Source organism: Schistocerca nitens, chromosome 2, assembly GCF_023898315.1.
Source record: "Schistocerca nitens isolate TAMUIC-IGC-003100 chromosome 2, iqSchNite1.1, whole genome shotgun sequence".
Lineage (NCBI taxonomy): Eukaryota > Metazoa > Arthropoda > Insecta > Orthoptera > Acrididae > Schistocerca > Schistocerca nitens.
In genome coordinates, this window is record NC_064615.1 from 171,078,108 (window position 1) to 171,098,272 (window position 20,165).

General features: G+C 42.7%; 1 protein-coding gene across 1 annotated transcript in view; it reads right to left on the reverse strand.

Annotated features, from left to right (window-relative positions):
• Positions 1–20,165, reverse strand: part of LOC126234903 (neuroligin-3-like) — a 443,765-nt gene that overhangs the window by 359,071 nt on the left and 64,529 nt on the right. Inside the window, exon 3 of the mRNA XM_049943642.1 lies at positions 9,110–9,310. Within this exon, the coding sequence (XP_049799599.1) occupies positions 9,110–9,310 (201 nt within the window). The remainder of the gene's footprint in view (positions 1–9,109; positions 9,311–20,165) is intronic.

Below are 20,165 nucleotides of genomic sequence, written 5' to 3' on the forward strand. Positions count from 1 at the left end.
GTAACAACAGTTTTACTTTGGTATATAAAAGATGACCACATATCCCTAAACCTCAAGGACACGTGTTCATCTCTTATATACCAAAGTGAACCTGCAACTTCCTGACAGATTAAAACTGTATGCCGGACCGAGACTCGAACTCGGGACCTTTGTCTTTCGCGGGCAAGTGCTCTACCCACTGTCTACCCAAGCATGACTCACGCCCTGTCCTCACAGCTTTACGTCTGCCAGTACCTCGTCTCCTACCTTCCAAACTTTACAGAAGCTCTCCTTTCTTTCAGGAGTGCTAGTTATTCAAGGTTCGCAGGAGAGCTCTGTTAAGTCTGGAAGGTAGGAGACGAGGTACTGGCAGACGTAAAGCTGCGAGGACGGGGTGTGAGTCGTGCTTGGGTAGCTCAGTGGGTAGAGCACTTGCCCGCGAAAGGCAAAGGTCCCGAGTTCGAGTCTCGGTCTGGCACACAATTTTAACCTGCCAAGAAGTTACATATCAGCGCACACTCCACTGCAGAGTGAAAATCTCATTCTGTAAAGTAAACCTGTTTTAATTTAAATGTCTTTGAAGTTGCCGCATAAACCGAAAAGCTTGTTCCCTTCTTTTACGTCCTTAACTGTACCCAGGGCATATTCGCCTCTTTCTCCCATTCAGGTCTGCTAATGTACATTAACTGAAGTTAAAATGTTACGTTACGGCGCTTGAGAGAGGTGAGGTGATGGTACAGGCATCTAACAATATCTAACACGGACCACAGATGTTGTCGGACGTTAACTCCATGGCTCTGCGCCATAAGAAGAAGAAGAAGAAGAAGAAGAAAATCAGGTAACGCCACTAAATTTGAGGGCCGTTATTATTACTAATACTGTGTGGAATCAAAACACTGCTGCTTTCTCTTTTTTATTGTCTGTGTATGGCTTTTCAAGGGAGTTAATCCTGAGTTAGCACACCGAGCACGGCGAAATATTTTATTCTGGTCTTGGTTAACAATATTCTGTGGGATATAAGAACGAGTGTGGTCCGTCACGGTTGTTGTACGATCATTTCCAAATAATTTTGGAAAACAATAGTGGGAGAGTTGAATCTAGGTTAGAAGGAAACGTCTGAAACGCTCTATCTTTCTTCTGATGAGTCCCAAAAGTTTACTCCGATGATTGTTTTATTGTTTCTGAATAGAAAGAGTAGCTTGGAAATGATAGAGAATTGGTGAGATTATCAGCTTACTCTACGACTCGAGACCATGCCAATCTATCTAATAATCTTGACGAATGAATAACATAACCAGTGGTCCAGTATCCCGTGTTATTTCTTGTGAGGGACTTAATATTTATATGAGAAAAAGGCCCAGGAACGTCGTTAAATCAAAGCAGTCAAATGCAAATCAATTTCATAATACAGAGTGCCCGGGTTAAAACACATAATAAAAAATGTAGTAGGTTGAGACAATTGATGTATTTATTGTCTTGCTTGTATATGTAGGGTAACTCAAACAGATTTTTGTGTTTCCTTGCGGCAGTTGGTACCGTTTGCGCATGCGCGTAACTGACTTGTTTACGTGATGTAGGCCCATTGTCCTTCCCGGAACCTACAGTTAATGCAACAACGTACGTAGACATGCTGAAGCTGTGTGCTGTGCCACAATTTCATCGAGACAGCGCACCATGCCATTTTGCGAACACTCAAAATTATAATCTCTTATTAAGAGAATTCAGAATCTGTGACATTTTTGATGATTATGATTTGTAATAAAACGCATTGCACTCGGCGTATCTCGTCTCTGAATGACAATTTGCATCATTCAACGAGTCTTTGTTGATGGTTGCTAGTTTAAGAACGGTGGAACTTAAGGAGACGATCGTTTTACGCAGCTACGATCACTTTCGTCCAACAGGGTGTATCTCGTACCACATGTTTCCAAACAGACTTTTCAAAAATGTTACAAAAGCTAGAGCTGCATATCTAATTTTAGTCGTTACTGCTACATTAACACAGCCTAAAGACGGTATCTGGTAACAACTGGAAGTATCGAGCAGAAGAAACGAGCGGAAGACCGAACACGATGGAATATGGCTACTGTAAACCACCCTGTGTGTTTTATCACAAAAGAAGCAGAAGATACTACGAGTTAGTTCACAGTGTTTACACAGACGACACCAGAGACGCGGAGGGCGATTGAAATCGTGTTCCGAGATGCAATGAGCGTATCTATTCACTTAATGGGACCTGAAAAAAAGATTGTTTGCTACTGGGAGATGTGGAAGTGGCTGAAACTAACAGTTCCATAGAGGCACTGTAACTCGATTTCAGTTGTAATCCTGGTCGACAGTGCTAGTTCCCACTAAGTTGCACAACACAGTCGGAAATTGCCAACTGCAGTAGAAACGGTGAAGGAACGAGTAAGGCGGCTGCACTTAGGAGTGAACTCTAATGCCTAATGGTATACGGGCCTAGATGCTAGGATATGTTAATATGTAACGAGTCTTTATAGTCGTTATGATGTAGTCGTACATCGTATCACTCGTTTGAAAGACAGCCTGCTTTATCGATAAACGACGTCCTGCACACAAGAGATGCAGCTGAAGAGACATATTCCGTCTAGTGACATTTCGTGAAACCGTTCGAAACCATACCTCATTGTCGAATACTAATCAAGATACGATAATACGCAGCCCATTGGCCAATGGCCAATACGAGAACGGTTTGAGGAATATTTGACTAACAGAACCCATTGCGCTATACTGGACGGCGAGAAGGTTCTACAGAAACGAATCCAATGACGGATGTGTCCCAAGGAAGCGTAACAGGAACTCTAATGCTCTCAAAATAAATAAATAAATGGTTTCTTAGAATCACCAGCACTGTAATACGATGCTGTAGTGTACAGGATCATATCGTCCTTGGACAGTTGTTAGTAGCTCCAAAATAACCTTGGACAAAATTACCATTCCTTTACTGAATGGCAGATCTCTTTAAATGTGGGTAAATGTATTACAATGCCTTCCAGAAAGAGGTAGAAAACGACAATATCAAATTGCAAGATTAGTGGTGAAAAACTTGAGCACGTCAAACCGTGGAAGTATCGGGTACTTATAATTAAAGTGCATCTATTCACGGAGGACCAGTGTGGAATGCAATTATCGTATGGCAACGAAACTTGCTGGATACGCTAATGCGTTATGTGGAACCGATTTACAGTGAAAAAATTAGTTTCAATTTTGGCCACCAGATGCAAATTTGGCACTATACAGCACCCAAAGAGCTCTCCGGTGCTCATATTGAACTAATTCTGTAGGTGGCAGTTAATAATAAAAACCATCATTACACTTCTCTCACTTGTTTTTTTCTATCAACATCCCGTTATTAATCCATTACATGCGGGGATATTTCTATACGTCTTTCTAGCATTCACGACGTCAGTTAAAACTGATTTTTTCCACGTAAATCGTTCCGCATTAATGCATTAGAATATCTACCAAGTTTGCTGCCATACTATCATTACAACCACCATGGACCTCTGTGAGTAACTGAACTTTAATTATAACCACAAAGTATTTAGTGTTAATAGTAAGAAAAGAAGGAAAAGCTTAAAGTTGGCAGGAGTATATGGAGGATCTACACAAGGCAGATCAACTTGAAATCTATATTATAGAAAGGGAAGTAGATGTAGATGAGATGGGAGATATGACAATGCGAGAAGAATTTGCTAGAGCACTGAAAGACTTAAGCCCAAACAAGGTCCCGGGGGTAGACGATGTACAGTCAGAACTACTGATAGCTCTGGCAGACAAAACTCTTCCATGTGGTGTCCAAGATGTATGAGACAGACTTCAAGAATAATAATCAAGAACAATATAATCATCCCAATTTCAAAGACAGCTCGTGCTGACAGGTGTGAATATACCGAACTATCAGTTTAAGAAGTCATGGCTCCAAAATATTAAAACGGATTCTTTACAGAAGAATGAAAAAACTCGTAGAAGCCAACCTCGGAACAGTTTAGATTGGATTGCAGATAAATGTAGAAACTCGAGACGCAATACTAATGCTACGACTTTTCTTAGAAGATAGGTTAAGGAAAGTCAAACTTACATTTACAGCATTTTGTAGACTTATAGACAGCTTTTGACAATGTTGACTGGAATAGCCTCTTTGAAATACTGAGAGTACAAGGGGTAGAATACCTGGAGCGAAAGGATATTTACAACTTGTGCAGAAACAAGATGACAGTTATAAGAGTAGAGGAGCGTGAAAGGGAAGCACTAGTTGAAAGAGAGTGACACAGGATTGTAGCCCATCCCTAATGTTAATCAATTTGTACACTGAAAAAGCAGTAAAGGACGCCAAAAAAAATCTGGTGCTGGAATCTAAGTGGACGGGGAGAAGAAATAAAAAAATTTGAGATTTGCAGATGACAGCCGGCCGCTGTGATCGAGCAGTTCTAGGCGCTTCAGTCTGTAACCGCGCGACCGCTACGGTTGCGGGTTCGAATCCTGTCTCGGGCATGGATGTGTGTGATGTCCTTAGGTGAGTTAGGTTTAAGTAGTTCTACGTTCCAGGGGACTGATGACTTCAGGTGTTAAGTCCCATAGTGCTGAGAGCCATTTGAACCATTTTTTGCAGATGACATTGTAATTCTGTCAGAGACGGACTTCGAGGAACAAATGCACGCAGCGGACAGTGTCTTAAACGGAGGATATAAGATGAACATTAACAAAAGCAAAACAAGGATAATGGAATTCAGTCCAATTAAATCAGGTGCTCAGGGAATGAAATTAGGAAACGAGACACTTAAAGTTGTAGAGGAGTTTTGTTATTTGGGCAACAAAATAACTAATAATGGCCGAAGGTTGGAGAATGTACAATGCAGACTGGCAATGTGTTAACGTCGAACATGTTCGGAAGTCGTTTCTGAAAGTATTTTTCTGGAGTGAAGTCATGTACGGAATTGGAACATGGATGATACGCAGTTTAGATAAAAAGAGAGTGGAAGCTTTCGAAATGTGGTGCTACAGAAGAATGCTGAAGATTGGAAGGGTCGATCACCTAACTAATGAGGAGGTACTGGACAGGATCGGGGTGGCAAATTTGTTGCACAACTTGAGAAAACGTAGGGATTGGTTGATAGGACACATTCCGAGACATCAAGGGATCACCAATTTAGTATTGGAGAGAAGTGTCTTCAATACAGTTGACAAAAATATTGTGTCTCCTGAGGTCGAAGTGGAGTGTGTTTGTGAAGTTACCTGGACACGTTTAACAGGGCTAGGGGAAATAAAGTTAATTGTGGGGTGTTATTACCGGCCACCAGGTTCCACCGTGACAGTTCTAGAATCATTCAAAGGGAGTCTACATTCTGTATCGCAGAAGCACCCGGATCATGCTATATTAGTCGGAGGCGACTTCAACCTACCTAGTATAGACTGGGATGTTTATGGATTCAGTACAGGTGGTACAGACAAGCCGTCGTGTGAATTACTTTTGAACACATTATCCGAAAACTGTCTTGAGCAGCTAAATCGACAGCCAACGCGTAATGGAAATATTTTAGATCTGGTAGCCACGAACAGGCAAGACCTCATCGACGATGTCAGTGTTGAGACAGCGATTAGTGATCATGATGTTGCCATTACGACTATGGTTACGAAAGTTAAAAAGTCGGTCAAGAAGGCTAGGAGAGTATTCTTACTAGAAAGAGCAGATAAGCAGTTGTTAGAATCTCATTTAGTAAATGAATCGACTTCATTTACTTCCGGTACGATGGACGTGGATGAATTATGGGCAAATTTTAAACACATTGTAAATCACGCATTGGAAAAGTATGTGCATAAAAAGTGGGTTACGGACGGAAAAGACCTACCGTGTTTTAACGGCGCAATTCGGAGAATGCTCAGGAAGAAAAGGCAGTTCCACTCGCGGTACAAGAAAGATCGGGAGAATGAGGACAGGCAAAAGTTAGTAGAGATTCGTGCTGCTGTAAAAAGAGCGATGCGCGAAGCATTCAACCACTACCAACGTCATACCTTAGTAAAAGATCTTGCTGAAAACCCAAGGAAATTCTGGTCTCACGTAAAATCGGTAAGCGGGTCGAAGGCTTCCATCCAGTCACTCACTGATCAGTCTGGCCTGGCAGCGGAAGACAGCAAAACGAAAGCTGAAATTTTAAATTTTGCATTTGAGAAATCTTTCACGCAGGAGGATCGTACAAACATACCGCCGTTTGAGTCTCGTACAAATTCCCGTATGGAGGACATAGTGATAGACATCCCTGGGGTTGTGAAGCAGCTAAAGGGGTTGAAAATAAATAAATCGCCAGGTCCTGATGGAATTCCAGTTCGGTTTTACAGAGAGTACTCTACTGCATTGGCTCCTTATTTAGCTTGCATTTATCGCGAATCTCTTGCCCAACGTAAAGTCCCGAGCGACTGGGAAAAAGCGCAGGTGACCCCTGTATATAAGAAGGGTCTTCCGGAAAGCGTTTGACTCGGTGCCCCACTGCAGACTCCTAACTAAGGTACGAGCATATGGGATTGGTTCCCAAGTATGTGAGTGGCTCGAAGACTTCTTAAGGTATAGAACCCAGTACGTTGTCCTTGATGATGAGTGTTCATAGGAGGTGAGGGTATCATTTGGGGTGCCCCAGGGAAGTGTGGTAGGTCCGCTGTTGTTTTCTATCTACATAAATGAACTTTTGGATAGGGTGGATAGCAATGTGCAGCTGTTTGCTGATGATGCTGTGGTGTACGGGAAGGTGTCCTCGTTGAGTGACTGCAGGAGGATACAAGATGACTTGGACAGGATTTGTGATTGGTGTAAAGAATGGCAGCCAACTCCAAATATAGATAAATGTAAATTAATGCTGAAGAATAGGAAAAATAATCCTGTAATGTTTGAATACTCCATTAGTAGTGTAGCGCTTGACACAGTCACGTCGATTAAATATTTGGGCATAACATTGCAGAGCGATATGAAGTGGGACAAGCATGTAACGGCAATTGAGGGGAAGGCGGATGGTCGTCTTCGGTTCATTGGTAGAATTTTGGGAACATGTGGTTCATCTGTAAAGGAGACCGCTTATAGAACGCTGGTGCGACCTATTCTTGAGTACTGCTCGAGCGTTTGGGATTCCTATCAGGTCGGATTGAGGGAGGACATAGAAGCAATTCAGAGGCGGGCTGCTAGATTTGTTACTGGTAGGTTTGATCATCACGCGAGTGTTACGGAAATGCTTCAGGAACTCGGGTGGGAGTCTCTAAAGGAAAGGAGGCGTTCTTTTCGTGAATCGCTACTGAGGAAATTTAGAGAACTAGCATTTGCGGCTAACTGCAGTACAATTGTACTGCCGCCAACTTACATTCTGCGGAAAGACCACAAAGATAAGATAACAGAGATTAGGGCTCGTACAGAGGCATACAGGCAATCATTTTTCCCTCGTTATGTTTGGGAGTGGAACAGGGAGAGAAGATGCTAATTGTGGTACGAGGCACCCTCCGCCACGCACCGTATGGTGGATTGCGGAGTATGTATGTAGATGTAGAGGGAGTGTGGAGTGGGGGGCTGTAAAAATCGTAGAGGGAGACCAAGAGATGAATACAGCAAGCAGGTTCAGGAAGATGTAAGTTGCAGTAGATATTCGGAGAAGAAGAGGATAGAATAACGTGGAGAATTGCCTCAAACAGTCTTCTGACGGAAAATCAGAACAGAAACACTAAGAATAAATGTGAATTAGGAAGGCAAATGGAAGACAGATTTTTTGGAAGGTTGATCGGAGAACTGAATGCATTCGTAAAGCCAGTCGCATTCAAAATGCTAATGCGATTACGTCCAGTGTTTGGAATCCTCAGATAGGGACGACTGACATCCAATGGTTTCAGAGAGGTGCTGTTATGATAGTAACAGTTGGTGGAGCTCATACGAAAGTATAACAAAAAGAGGATCATTGGAAGGAAGAGGCAGTTCTCGCGAGACTTTGCTGTGCAAATTTAGGTCAAGTGTATTCCAAGGAAGCTGTGCGAACATTATGCTGTCACAATAGTATACCTCCCGCAGCGATAATGAGAGATTACGACGAATACGTAGTCGTATAAACAATCATTTTTAGGGTTCCATACGTCAGTATGTAAAGACAAAACACTTACAAGATCATTTTATTGTCTGCCAATCTCTGGGCGCGTTCGTCGGTCGGTCCGACTGTTAAGCACCATATTTTCTTAAGAACGCGTAGACGTATCACGTCGAAATTTATGTCACATAGTAATGCATGGTCCCTTCGCGGTGCAATAAACGTTAGCTTTTAAGTCATTGCAGTCTAAAGGTGCGGTCATTTATGTCACATATTTTGATACTCAACCATCAAAAGATGTACGATGTTTCCCGTTGACCTAGAGTCACGAATTTTGGCATGAATCAAGGTTTCGCAGAACATATGTAGGAAAAATTCCGAAAGCGTTAATTTGTATTGACAAAAAATGGTCATTTGTTACCCGAATTTCTCTCTGTCCGTCACTCTGTTAAGATGTCTTTTTTTGAGGAACAAGTAGAGGTATTCAGTTAAAATTAATTTCACATACTAAGCTACATGGTCCCTTGATGGTGTAAAAAATTTAAGCTCTTAAGTCAATGTAGTCAAAAGATACGGCTGTTTAAGTCACATATTTTGATACCCGCAAACTCACCCTTTAAAACCTATAGGGTAATTCCCATTGACCATGAAATTTGACAAGGAGCAAGCTTTCACAGTGAAAATAAAGGAAAGAATCAGAAAAGTGTGAGTTTTTAATTATGTCACACAAAGAAAATATTTCTTGCCTCATTACTAATCCGACTTCAAATTTAAAATTAATATTGGAATTCACGGAACCGGTACCTTGCCAGTATCAACGTCGATCAGGCAAAAGTCGTCGACATGATGGACTCCCGGTAAGGATGAAATGTCTGCATACGTAATTAAGTTCCTACGGAGCCTTGCCAATTTTTCCCTCGTTTGGTACGCGAATGGTACAGGAAGAAATATCTATAATACTGGTTCAACGTACCTTGCGCCATGATTGCGGAATAGACGCAGATTTACGTCTGACGTATGAACACTGGTAGTTTAGGGCGTAGGCAGCTGCGACTCACCTGGCATTACGGTGGGGGACGTCATGAGGAAGTTGATGCAGGCGGCTCCGGTCCCGTGGCCAAACAGCGTCACGTTGGAGGGGTCGCCGCCAAAGTGCGCGATGTTCTGCTGCACCCAGTGCAGCGCCGCGATCTGGTCCATCAGGCCGTAGTTCGCCACCCGCGCCTTTAGGTGCGGCGCCAGGTTCGCGTTCAGGAACCCTGGAACAACAGCGGTTTTTTAGCCTCATATTAGAAACAACTCAGCCGAAAGACCTCGGTTAGCGCTATGGTCTAGAAATTAGGAATTCGTCAGTGGTAAAGTTCGCACAGTTGTACTATTTTTACAACCCACTTTCAGGAGCTGTGTCTCATCTTTAGATGTGTCTGCAAAGTTAGAAATAAATAATGACGCCTATCCAAATTGTCAGCATTAAAAAAACTAAAATTCTTAAGAGGAATCCCTACGTACGTACATAAAAAGGGGCTCCGTAAACGTCGATAAATAAAAGTTAAATCGGTGTATAATAGTACGTCCTCGGTAAATGGCGTAAAACAGAAGACCCTTTCAACTCCTAGGCCTACAAGAAGAAAGCCTCTAGCAGAAGAGTTAAGGGCGTGCCAAATATGGATTCGCATAAAGTTACGTAGGTGATCTTCCAATTACTGAAACGAAGAAAAAAGGTGGTAGGTATATAGTCTATGCATCCGTAGGCATGTGTGAAAAAAACACACACACACACACACACACAGCTACACACTCACAGACACACACACACACACACACACACACACACACACACACACCAGGCCCGTCCCAAGCACACACCAAAGTTGAAATGCCGGCGTGAGAGGCAGTATAGCCGTAACGTAAACGACTGTACCGCCCACCCCAACTGACGATCAAATTCTGAGATATTGTAACGGTTTTCATCTAGTCTAGGAACTCACAGACTAGAATGAACTGCACTGAGGCACTAGTATTACAGATTACAGCATGTGCCGTAAACCCATTAAAAATCAACAAATAGGGCCAAAACCAAGTAAAGCCTAGGAAAAAACTTTCTAAGGCCAAGATCGCAAAAATATTTCTTTACTTACAAACAACCTGTTTCGACAGACATTGCTGTCATCTTCAGGCCTTCAAATTTTATATTACAAAACGTGTTCATTTTGAGTTCGACCTCACGCCAAGCTGTGATGTAGATAAAATGTAGCACACGAGAACATGACGTGAGGTCCAAACTTAATAACATTTTATAACACAAAATTTTGAAGCTGAAGATGACAGCAAAGTCTGTCGTTAAGGTTGACTGTAAATACAGAAATATTTACGCAATCCCAGCTTTAGAAAGTTCTTACCAAGTAAAACAGATCGCTCCTTCTAATTTCTCAGCATGAGAAAATTCAATTGAAGTCTAGGAATTGAGAGGATCTCCCCTTTATGCCATGTACCAGGAATGCACTATTTTAACCTAATTTAATCTCTGTTGTTCGACTTCCATGGATTCACATTTTATGTGCGTACATTTTTTTTTAAGAATTGTATTATAAGTTCTCTTCAGCTTTTTTTACTGTTAACAATTTGAATAGTCTTCATTCTTTATTTATACCTTTTCAGATGATACTGAAGATCTAACGAAGGTCCCAAAACCGATCTGTGCTTTCCTGTTAGGAAATAAAAATTTTTTACAGCTATAGCGGATCTTATCATTGGTGAATATCAACAGTTGTGGATATCCCATCTGGAGAAACTTGTCCCATATTACGAACTGTTTCATGGCGATGAATATCTTCGTCAAAAAAGGCGCACAGAATCTACGACAGAAGTACCAAGAATATAAATTCTGGTTACAGTACTCCCAGTTCGATTAATTTACCACTTTAGTTGAGATGTGATTCCAAATTATGAAAGCCCACCTGTAGTCTAAGAAGTCTATCAAAAAAGCTGAGTTAAAAGAGCTCCAAAAGCATGGAGCTCCTTTTGTGGTATACATTAGGTTTTGTGCAGGAGTGGAAGTTTAGTCACTGTAGTCTCGTTGTGTGTGTCTGACTCTCCAGGCGTGAGTTAGTAATCGGACAACTGATAACCATTTCGTTCTTGTTATCTGCCCATTTGGTCTCATGAGATTGCTTAAAATCTTAACGGTCATCCATTTCTGAGCATGTACCTACTTGACGACAGTGAATTGAGTTAGAAGTTTCCGTTTTCAAACCTAAGTCTACTTATTTCTCGTCTTTTCTACTAAAGGATGCAACGAAGTACTCCACGACTCACCGGAGTACGCATGTAGACGAGAAAAGCTTTCTCTTGTATCTTATACGTAGGTTGGAACTTATACGTAGGTTGGAACTTAAATAATGGCAACTATTTATAAACAACCGATACAAAAGAGTTACATGTTTGCACCTGTTACTGTCCTTCAAAAGTAGTCACCGCTTCTATCGCAAAGCTGGTCGCAGATGATGCTCCAAAAACGACCAGCTTGGTGAAAGAAGAGGCGACACATTCTGCGCAACCAACCCATCATTTTGCACGAAAATGCGCGGGCGCATACAGCGCAAGCTGTGGCTACTCTGTTCGGTCGACGGGACTAGAAAGTACTGTACCATCCACCATACTCCCCGGACTTAAGTCCTTGTGACTTTAATTTTATTCCGAAGATGAAGGAATCACTTCGTGGCATTTACCCAGATCTGTTCCAGAGATTCGACAGGCAGTAGACCGCTCCATTCACACCATCAACAGAACAGGCTCTGCTAACGGTATAGCACGCCTTCCACATCGCTGGCAACTGGTTGTACACAACGCTGGTGACTACTTTGAAGGCCAGTAACAGGTGCAAACATGTAACTCTTTTGTATCGGTTGTGAATAAATAGTTGCCACTATTTAAATTCCAACCCTCGCATTATAACCAATGTGGGCAGGCTGCTCAGTTGAGGAGCTCTTCAGTTATTTTTTAACCAAATCTCATGTAGCTGCGAAATACTCACAACCTACGTATCCTAGGAGGAAAATGCTGGTAGTAGAAGATGTCTTCTGTTTCTCTGTTTGTATCCACTGTAGAATCTCAGGGACAGGCGTGTACAGTATGACACTAGAAGTTTTTGTTTCGGGTGGAGAGACAGTGAGAGGGGGGGGGAGGGGGGGGGAGAGGAGGAAGGGAGAGGATTGCATCAGAGGCGCAAGGATTCAACAAAATACGTGAAATATAACTGATGAAGCATTCTGCGAATCCCACGTGAGCTGCGGGGCTACGGAAGAAGAGGAAAAGCCAAGCACTTTAAACCTTTCGCTGCACAATAATTTCCGAAATTAAGTGCATAGACAAAGTAAGAAATGACAACACAGTATGAGAATATCTGGTGAAGAAGGTATCTAAGAAAGAGAGAGAGATCGTGGCCTCCAGATGTAGTTAAATATACAGTGTAAGAAAGTTAGACCTTTTGGAAGGAGACAACGATTGTAATGTGTAAAAAAGACGGTGGAGATGATATGAAGATGGCTGAGAAAACTTTTTCCATGTGCTAACGTTCTAAGACTTTTATTCTTGACTCCAAAACCGCGCGTAGCGTTGCTATCATTCTCATACAATTTGTTCATTCTAATCGATATTAACGGAACCTTAAGGATACAGACGATGAATTCTTAAACGATAGAATGACTTTTACCATGCTAGGAGTAATTACCCTAGATAACCCACTATACAGTGTGACCTACAATTCTACCGAAACGACGTCAGAGATTATTCTGGGAAGTTTCCAAAGTATTTTTGTATAAGGGACACCTGGTATCCGGTGGCTAATTACAGTGTAATTACATTTCATTTTACTTTTTCACCCTTGATCGCTATTGCATTGCACGTAAAATATACTCTAAGACAATCAAAAACGGCCAATCATGAAAGCATTTTTTGAAACGTACGTAATTTACATCTACAGACAAACAAATGATTACAGTTTCAAAGTGGATGATTCATTCAAGAGAAAGAGCTTCACAAAACTGAGACAGGCAATAACGCGCTAGTCCACCTCTGGCCTTTATTCAAGTAGTTATTCGACTTGGCATTGCCATATTCGGTCCAATTGGCGCGTTAGGTGGTCGAAATCGCGAGCTTGTAGGAGGAGCCTGCCTATAACGCTCCCAACGTTCTTAATTTGGTAGAGCTCTGGTGAACTTCCTGGCCAAGGTAGTGTTTGGCTAGCACGAAGACAAGCAGTAGAAACTTTTGCCGTGTGCAGGTAGGCATTATCTTGTTAAAATGTAATTCCATCCTGATTTGCCATAAAAAGGGGCGTAGAATGTCGTCGACGTACCGCAGTGCTACAAGGTGCCACGGATGACTACCAAAGGAGTCCTGCTATGAGAAGAAACGGCACCCCAGACCATCACTCCTAGCTGTCGGACCGCATGGCGGTGACAGTCGGGTTTGTATCCCACCACTCTCCGCAGCGTCTCCTCACACGTAGTCGGCCTGGAATATTGAGTGGAATTGTCTTCAGTGATGAGTCCCGCCTCTAATTGAGTCCGGAAGATGTCCAGACAGAGGTGGGATACCAACATGACTGTCGCCCACTATACGGCCAACAACAAGAAGTGATAGTCTGGGGTGCCATCCCATTTCATAGCAGGTCCCCTCTTGTGGCCATCCGCGGCACCCCCAAAGCATAGCTGTACCATGACGATATTCTATGCCCCGTTTTGTTGCCATCCTTGGCTCACATTTCAGCAAGATAATGACCACTCGCAAAGGGCGAGAGTTTCTACTGCTTGTCTTCCCGCTTGCCAAACCGGGTAAGGTTGCCGGATCTCTCCCCAGTTGAGAAAGCTTGAAGTATTATCGATAAGGCTCTCCAACCAGCTGGGGATTTTGACGATCTAACGCGCCAGTTGGGGGTCCTCCCTCGGGAGGACATCTAACAGCTCTATCAAGCAATTCCAAGCCGAATAACTGCTTGCATAAAATCTAGAAGGGGACTAACGTGTTACTGGCCTGTTCAATTTCTGGAGCTCTTCCTCCTGAAAAAATCATCCGATTTTTCTGAAATTGTAATACACTGGGGTGAGAAAAATCATAGGATACTTTCTAATATAGTATTGGACCTCCTTTTTCCCGGCATAGAGCAGCAAATCGACGTGACATGAACTCGTCAGTGGAATCCTCTCTGAGCCAGGCTGCTTCTATAGCAATTTGGATCCATGGCCTCTTGGGGGCTGCGTTACATCGAACACTATCGTCAGCTCTTACTAACGGAAATCGGGCCTCATCTGACCAAGCCATGGGTTTCCAGCCATCTAGGGTCCAACTGAGACGGTCACGACACCAGCAGAGGCGCTGCAGGTGACATCCTGCTGTTAGCAAAGGCACTCGCTTCAACCGTCTGCTGCCTCACTCCATTGACGCTACATTTCGCCGCACTATCCTAACACATACGTTAGTCTTGGGTCTCACATGCATTTCTGTGGTTATTTCACTCAGTGTTGCTTGTCTGTCAGCACTGACGACTGTACGGAAATGCCACTGCTTTCGATCGTTAAGTAAAGACCGTCGGCCTCTACGTTCTCCTTGGTGAGAGGTATTCTCGGCACACTCTTTCCATTGTGGATCTCAGAAGATTGGATTCCCTCACGATTCCCGAAATGGAATGTCCCGTGCGTCTAGCTCCTACCACCATTCCGCGCTCGAAGTCTATTAATTCTCGTCGTACGACCATAATCACGTTGGACGCTTTTTCACATGAATCATCACCCAAGTACATTTGACAGCACTGCCAATTCTCTGCCCTTTTATATCTTATTTACGCGTCATTACCGCCTTCTGTATATATGCACATCGCTATCGCATGATTTTTGCCACCTTATTCACCTGTAGATTTCCGTCCCATTCGGAATAATGCGTTCGTGGTGGTGTGTGTCATCTGACCAAGCCGTGGTTTTCCAGTCATCTAGGGTCCAACAGAAGTATGAAACCGGCATTTGTTGCAATAATTACACGTCTATTGTTTGAAACTGATAAGCAATATTTTATTCAAAATAATCTCCATTGCTGTTTACACATTTCTCCCTACTCTCCGGCAGGCTATGAACGCCAGGCCGCTGCGCGGGGTAGCCGTGCGGTCTCACGCGCCTTGACACGGTTCGCGCGGCTCCCCCCGTCGGAGGTTCGAGTCCTCCAAGTCAGTTTAAGTCAGATTAAGTAGTGCGTAAGCCTAGGGACCGATGACCTCAGCAGTTTGGTCCCATAGAACGTACCACAAATTTCCAATTTTCCAATGCCATGCCAAAAAAAAAAAAAACAGTTCTTTTGAAGTGAACCAGTCAGCAAGCCATTTTCGTACATTTTCATAAGAACTGAAACGTTGTTCAGCGATAGTGTCCCCTTGTGATGCAAACAGACGATAATCGGACGGAGCCAAGTCTGGAGAGCCGGCCGCGGTGGTCTAGCGGTTCTAGACGCGCGGTCCGGAACCGCGCGACTGCTTCGGTCGCAGGTTCGAATCCTGCCTCGGGCATTGATGTGTGTGATGTCCTTAGGTTAGTTAGGTTTAAGTAGTTCTAAGTTCTAGGGGACTGATGACCATAGCTGTCAAGTCCCATAGTGCTCAGAGCCATTTGAACCAAGTCTGGAGAATAAGCTGCATGCCATAGTATGTCCCAAATGAACCCCTCGATCGTTTCCCTGACCTGTTCTACTGTGTGTGATGGGGCGTTATCATGAAGGAATATGACTTTGTGTTGCCTTTTTCCACATTCCGGACGTTTTTCACGTAATGCTCCATTTACATCGATCAATTGTTGTTGGTAGCGATCAGTGTTAATGGTTTCACCAGGTTTTAGCAGCAGCTCGTAATAGATGACACCCTTCTGCTCCCAACAAACACAGAGCATTGTCTTCTTTCTAAAGCGATTTGGTCTTGTAGTGGATGTCGATGGTTTGCCTCGATTCACCCATGATTTACGAAGCTTAGGATTCACAAAATATATCCATTTTTCATCACATGTCACTATTCGATGGAGAAAGGACTTTCTTTTGTATCTGGCGAGCAGCATTTCACAAGTGATCTTCAGATTTGCTTGCTGTCTTTTATTCAGTTCATGCGGAACCCATTTTCTCACTTTCTGCAACTTTCCCATAGCTTTCGACCGAAGAGAAATGGCTTTCTGCGTCACATTCAATTGTTCCGCGAGTTCCTGTTGAGTTTGAGGATCATCTTCATCCAATAAGGCCTGCAATTCGTTATCGTCGAACTTTTTCGGAGGTTTCTCACGCTGATCGCTTCTCATGTCAAAAGCACCACTTTTGAATTTTTTGAGCCACTCGAAACACTGAGTTTTTCCAAGAGCATGTTTGCCGAAAGCTTCACCAAGCATTCGATGCGATTCTGCACCAGTTTTCTTCAAATGATAACAGAAAACCAATGCTGTCCGCAAATCGTAGTTATTACGCACAAAAGTCGACATGTTTACGGGTTTGAAACAGGTACCGATGTATGGAACGCGGGTTACTGTGTGTTGACATTCGTCGTCAGCCGTTACTGGAAGCAGATGGCGCTGCAGACGAGGTCTCAAGGGTCCTATAGTGACGGCTAGCACGATCTATATGGAAATTCCCTTTCATACTTCTACTACACCTGGTATATAACGACAAAATAGATGGAAATCGTGATTTACTTTAATCTCTTATAGTTTTTGGCTTCTCTCTCTCTCTCTCTCTCTCTCTCTGTCTGTACGAGATTAAAGTAAAGCACGATTTCCATCTATTTTGTCGTTATTGGTCTGGTGAGTCGAAGTCCCAGACGTGTATATGCATCCAGAGAAACAAAGATTATTATACAAGTAAATCTGTTTATATTCCACTAAGAATTTAGAAACGTTGTGAGTTGTTTCAGTCGTTTCCTAACCTTGAAACGAGTTAGTTTTCTGTATTGTTCAGTGAAAGAAAATAACAACAACAGTGTAGTGAAATAAAGTATATCGCGTACGTTATCCAACTCGGAGAATTCCAAATGCACGATCCATTAGTGGAGTATTTCGAATGTTGCGGGAGACAGGTTCTCTACCTAGCGTTCATAATCAGTACGAGCGCTCTATACTTGAAGACGATGATGAGGATATTATGGATGCTGTTCAACGTAGCCCGGGTACCAGTACACGACGTATCTCTCAACGATTAGGCATTTCACAGTCTGAAGTATGGCGCACACTGAAGTTCAAAAAGCTGTGTCCTTACCATAAACAAAAAGTGCATAGTATACATCCGGGAGATCCTACCCTTCGCTTGGAGTTGTGCAACTGGTTCAATACCAATCGGCAGTTACACAAATACATTTTATTTAATGATGAGGCACAGTTTACCTGAGATGGTATAAACAATTTACATAACGAGCACGTTTAATCTGAAGCAAACCCACATGCAACAGTGCAACGCAATTTCCAGCAGCGATTTAGCATAAACGTGTGGTATGGTATAATCAACACTGACTTTGTGGGACCATTCATTTTCCCAGGACGCCTAACTGGCGAGACGTACTTACAATTCCTTCAAGAAGAAATGCCCCGCCTACTTGCTACGCGATTTCAAATGTATTTTGAGCATGACGGCGGCCTCTACATTTCACCAACGCCGTTACAATAATTTTAAATGAACATTTTCCCCAGAAATGGACTGGCCGTGGTGCTACAAGTTTGTGACCACCCAGATATCCCAATTTAACACCAATAAAATTTTTTGTATGGGGATGGGTGAAAGACATATTTAATGAGGACAAAGTCAATACAAGTGAGGCTTTATTTGCTCGCTTTATGAATGCAATAGACGAAATTAAGAACAACCCTGTGAAACTGAAACGAGCAACAAAGTCTGTCCATACACGTGCCACTAAATGCACTGAAATTGGTGGAGACATTTTTGAACATTTATTGTGAATGTATTGTGAAATTGCAAGTACACTGTGCAACTTCCTTAACACTGAGCCCTGTTTAACATGAATTCATGTGTGCTATGTTATTAATAAAAGCAGATTATCTGACACATTCATACAGTTTCAGTTATCGTTATTACCACCATTTTTCCCAAATTATATTCTCTATAACTTCTGTTGAAAACTTTGTGTAATTGTCTGGAATTTAAGAAAACAAATTGGGCCAAGTGGATAATAAATTAAAAATTTTAGGAAATTACTTCTTGGCGTCTCTGGATGTTCTGGAAAACTACTGCAGATACATGTCTGGGACATATTTTATTACATCACCAGATAAATAACAACAAAATAAATGGAAATCGTGCTCTACTTCAACCTTGTACAATTCTGTGATGGCTTCATATTAGCGAAGTTGTTAAATTTCAGGCAAAATCTTGTATTAGCCGCAACTCCGTTCCTAAACATTTGCGGTTCTATGTTTATACGAACTTTTTTCTTTAGTTTCACCCCGTATATATATTGGCGTCTTAAGAGTGTATCTATAAAACAGTGCAACTGTGACGGTAAGCGCTGCTGGTTTGTTTGGAAACAAACTTGTTCCATTTACTCGCGGAAGTTGCTGTTGACGACAGTAAGACCTACATTACACTTGGTCCTCAAGCTTGCATTCTATATTGCTCGGTCTTCTCTCTGGTTTGTTTTCCCGGCAGTGTTGGTTGTACGTTAACAGTGGTATACAGCAGTATGGACAGGTTTACTGATGAGAATGCGCCTGATATGCATTGCATTAAGGGGTTCACAGAATGCAATCGAATAGCGGCCCCACGGTGCTATGCTCAGTTGTTCCTGCAGCGACGGCAAGAACATCACAGTTGTTTTGCATCTTTACTTAAGCGCCACGAACAACCCGATCCTTTCGTGTTACAGCTTTTTGGTGATTGCGTATCACAGATTTTTTTTACTGCTGTGGCCGTATTTTTCAAGAAATACAGATAATTCTGGTAGAAAAGCCGAATAAATCATAATTACATTACTACTCCGTAAGGACCCACCGCTGACCACAGGTATAACAAAATACTCGGAAAATATCTCTGAACAACAGCCGAAATTTTTTAGCTGGAGTCGTGGTTCAATCTGAGCTTAACACCAATATTTGTCTCGTAAATGTGAGAGTGAGCCTAAGAGTCTGCCTACTAGGCATCATCTGCTCATTGTCTTTCTACTTGCGCCGTCGAGCACACCTGAACTGGACTATTTTAGAGTCCTCCCGTGACTGTTAAACTAATGGATGACCTGCTTTTCGTTTTTTTTTCTGGATATATTTCTCCATACTTATAATGAAGTTAGTTGAGATCTTTTATTATATTACGATGTCTATAAAACTCCACACAATTTTCGCTTCCGTTATTTTTATTTTCAAAAATGGTAGGAACTGTCGAAACACGTTGCCAGCTCAGAAACGCGTGTGCTTAATTATGAGGTGTAGTTGAGACTTCGTATGATGGCGATCATTTTCGTAGAGTGTGCTTTTTGTTTTTATTGTTTCTATGGGCATTGTTGCAGCAATAGTTGACACATACAAAAAAAGGGGCAACATTACATCGCTACATGACATAATCGGCCTGGTACAAATACAGACTAAGAAAGCTTGACTCATCTATTGCGAAAATTTTGAACATTGTCACGAAATTGCCACATAAAACATCGTCTTGGTCGTGTGACCGAGTGCTCAGTGCAGTATTTATGCTATCAGTGGAGAACACCGCCTCTTTCTCATCATCAGAGCAGCAATCGATCCCTGGCGCCGGATGTAGTGATGCCAGCACGGCGTGTGGCAAGTGCGAACCGTGGTAGCTATTAGTGGCCCATGTCCAGGCGATCGCTTCACGTCTACCAATTACCGGCTGTTGATGAACCACCACTTCCAGGGAAACAAGAGACGTCACAGCACGAAACATCGTGCCTCTTAAGTTACGAAGCACAGCCTCATAACTGACAAGCTGACCGTACGAACTTCTCTTTGTGCCGTGGTAAAAATTGCTGTTTTGAAGAGCGCGCCACAGCGCGTAGTGTGAAGCAGTCGCCCTACGTTTCTGGCGGTGGCGGTGGCGCCGCTGTGGCAATCGCAGGTTAGGTGTCTCCCTCTGGTGGGA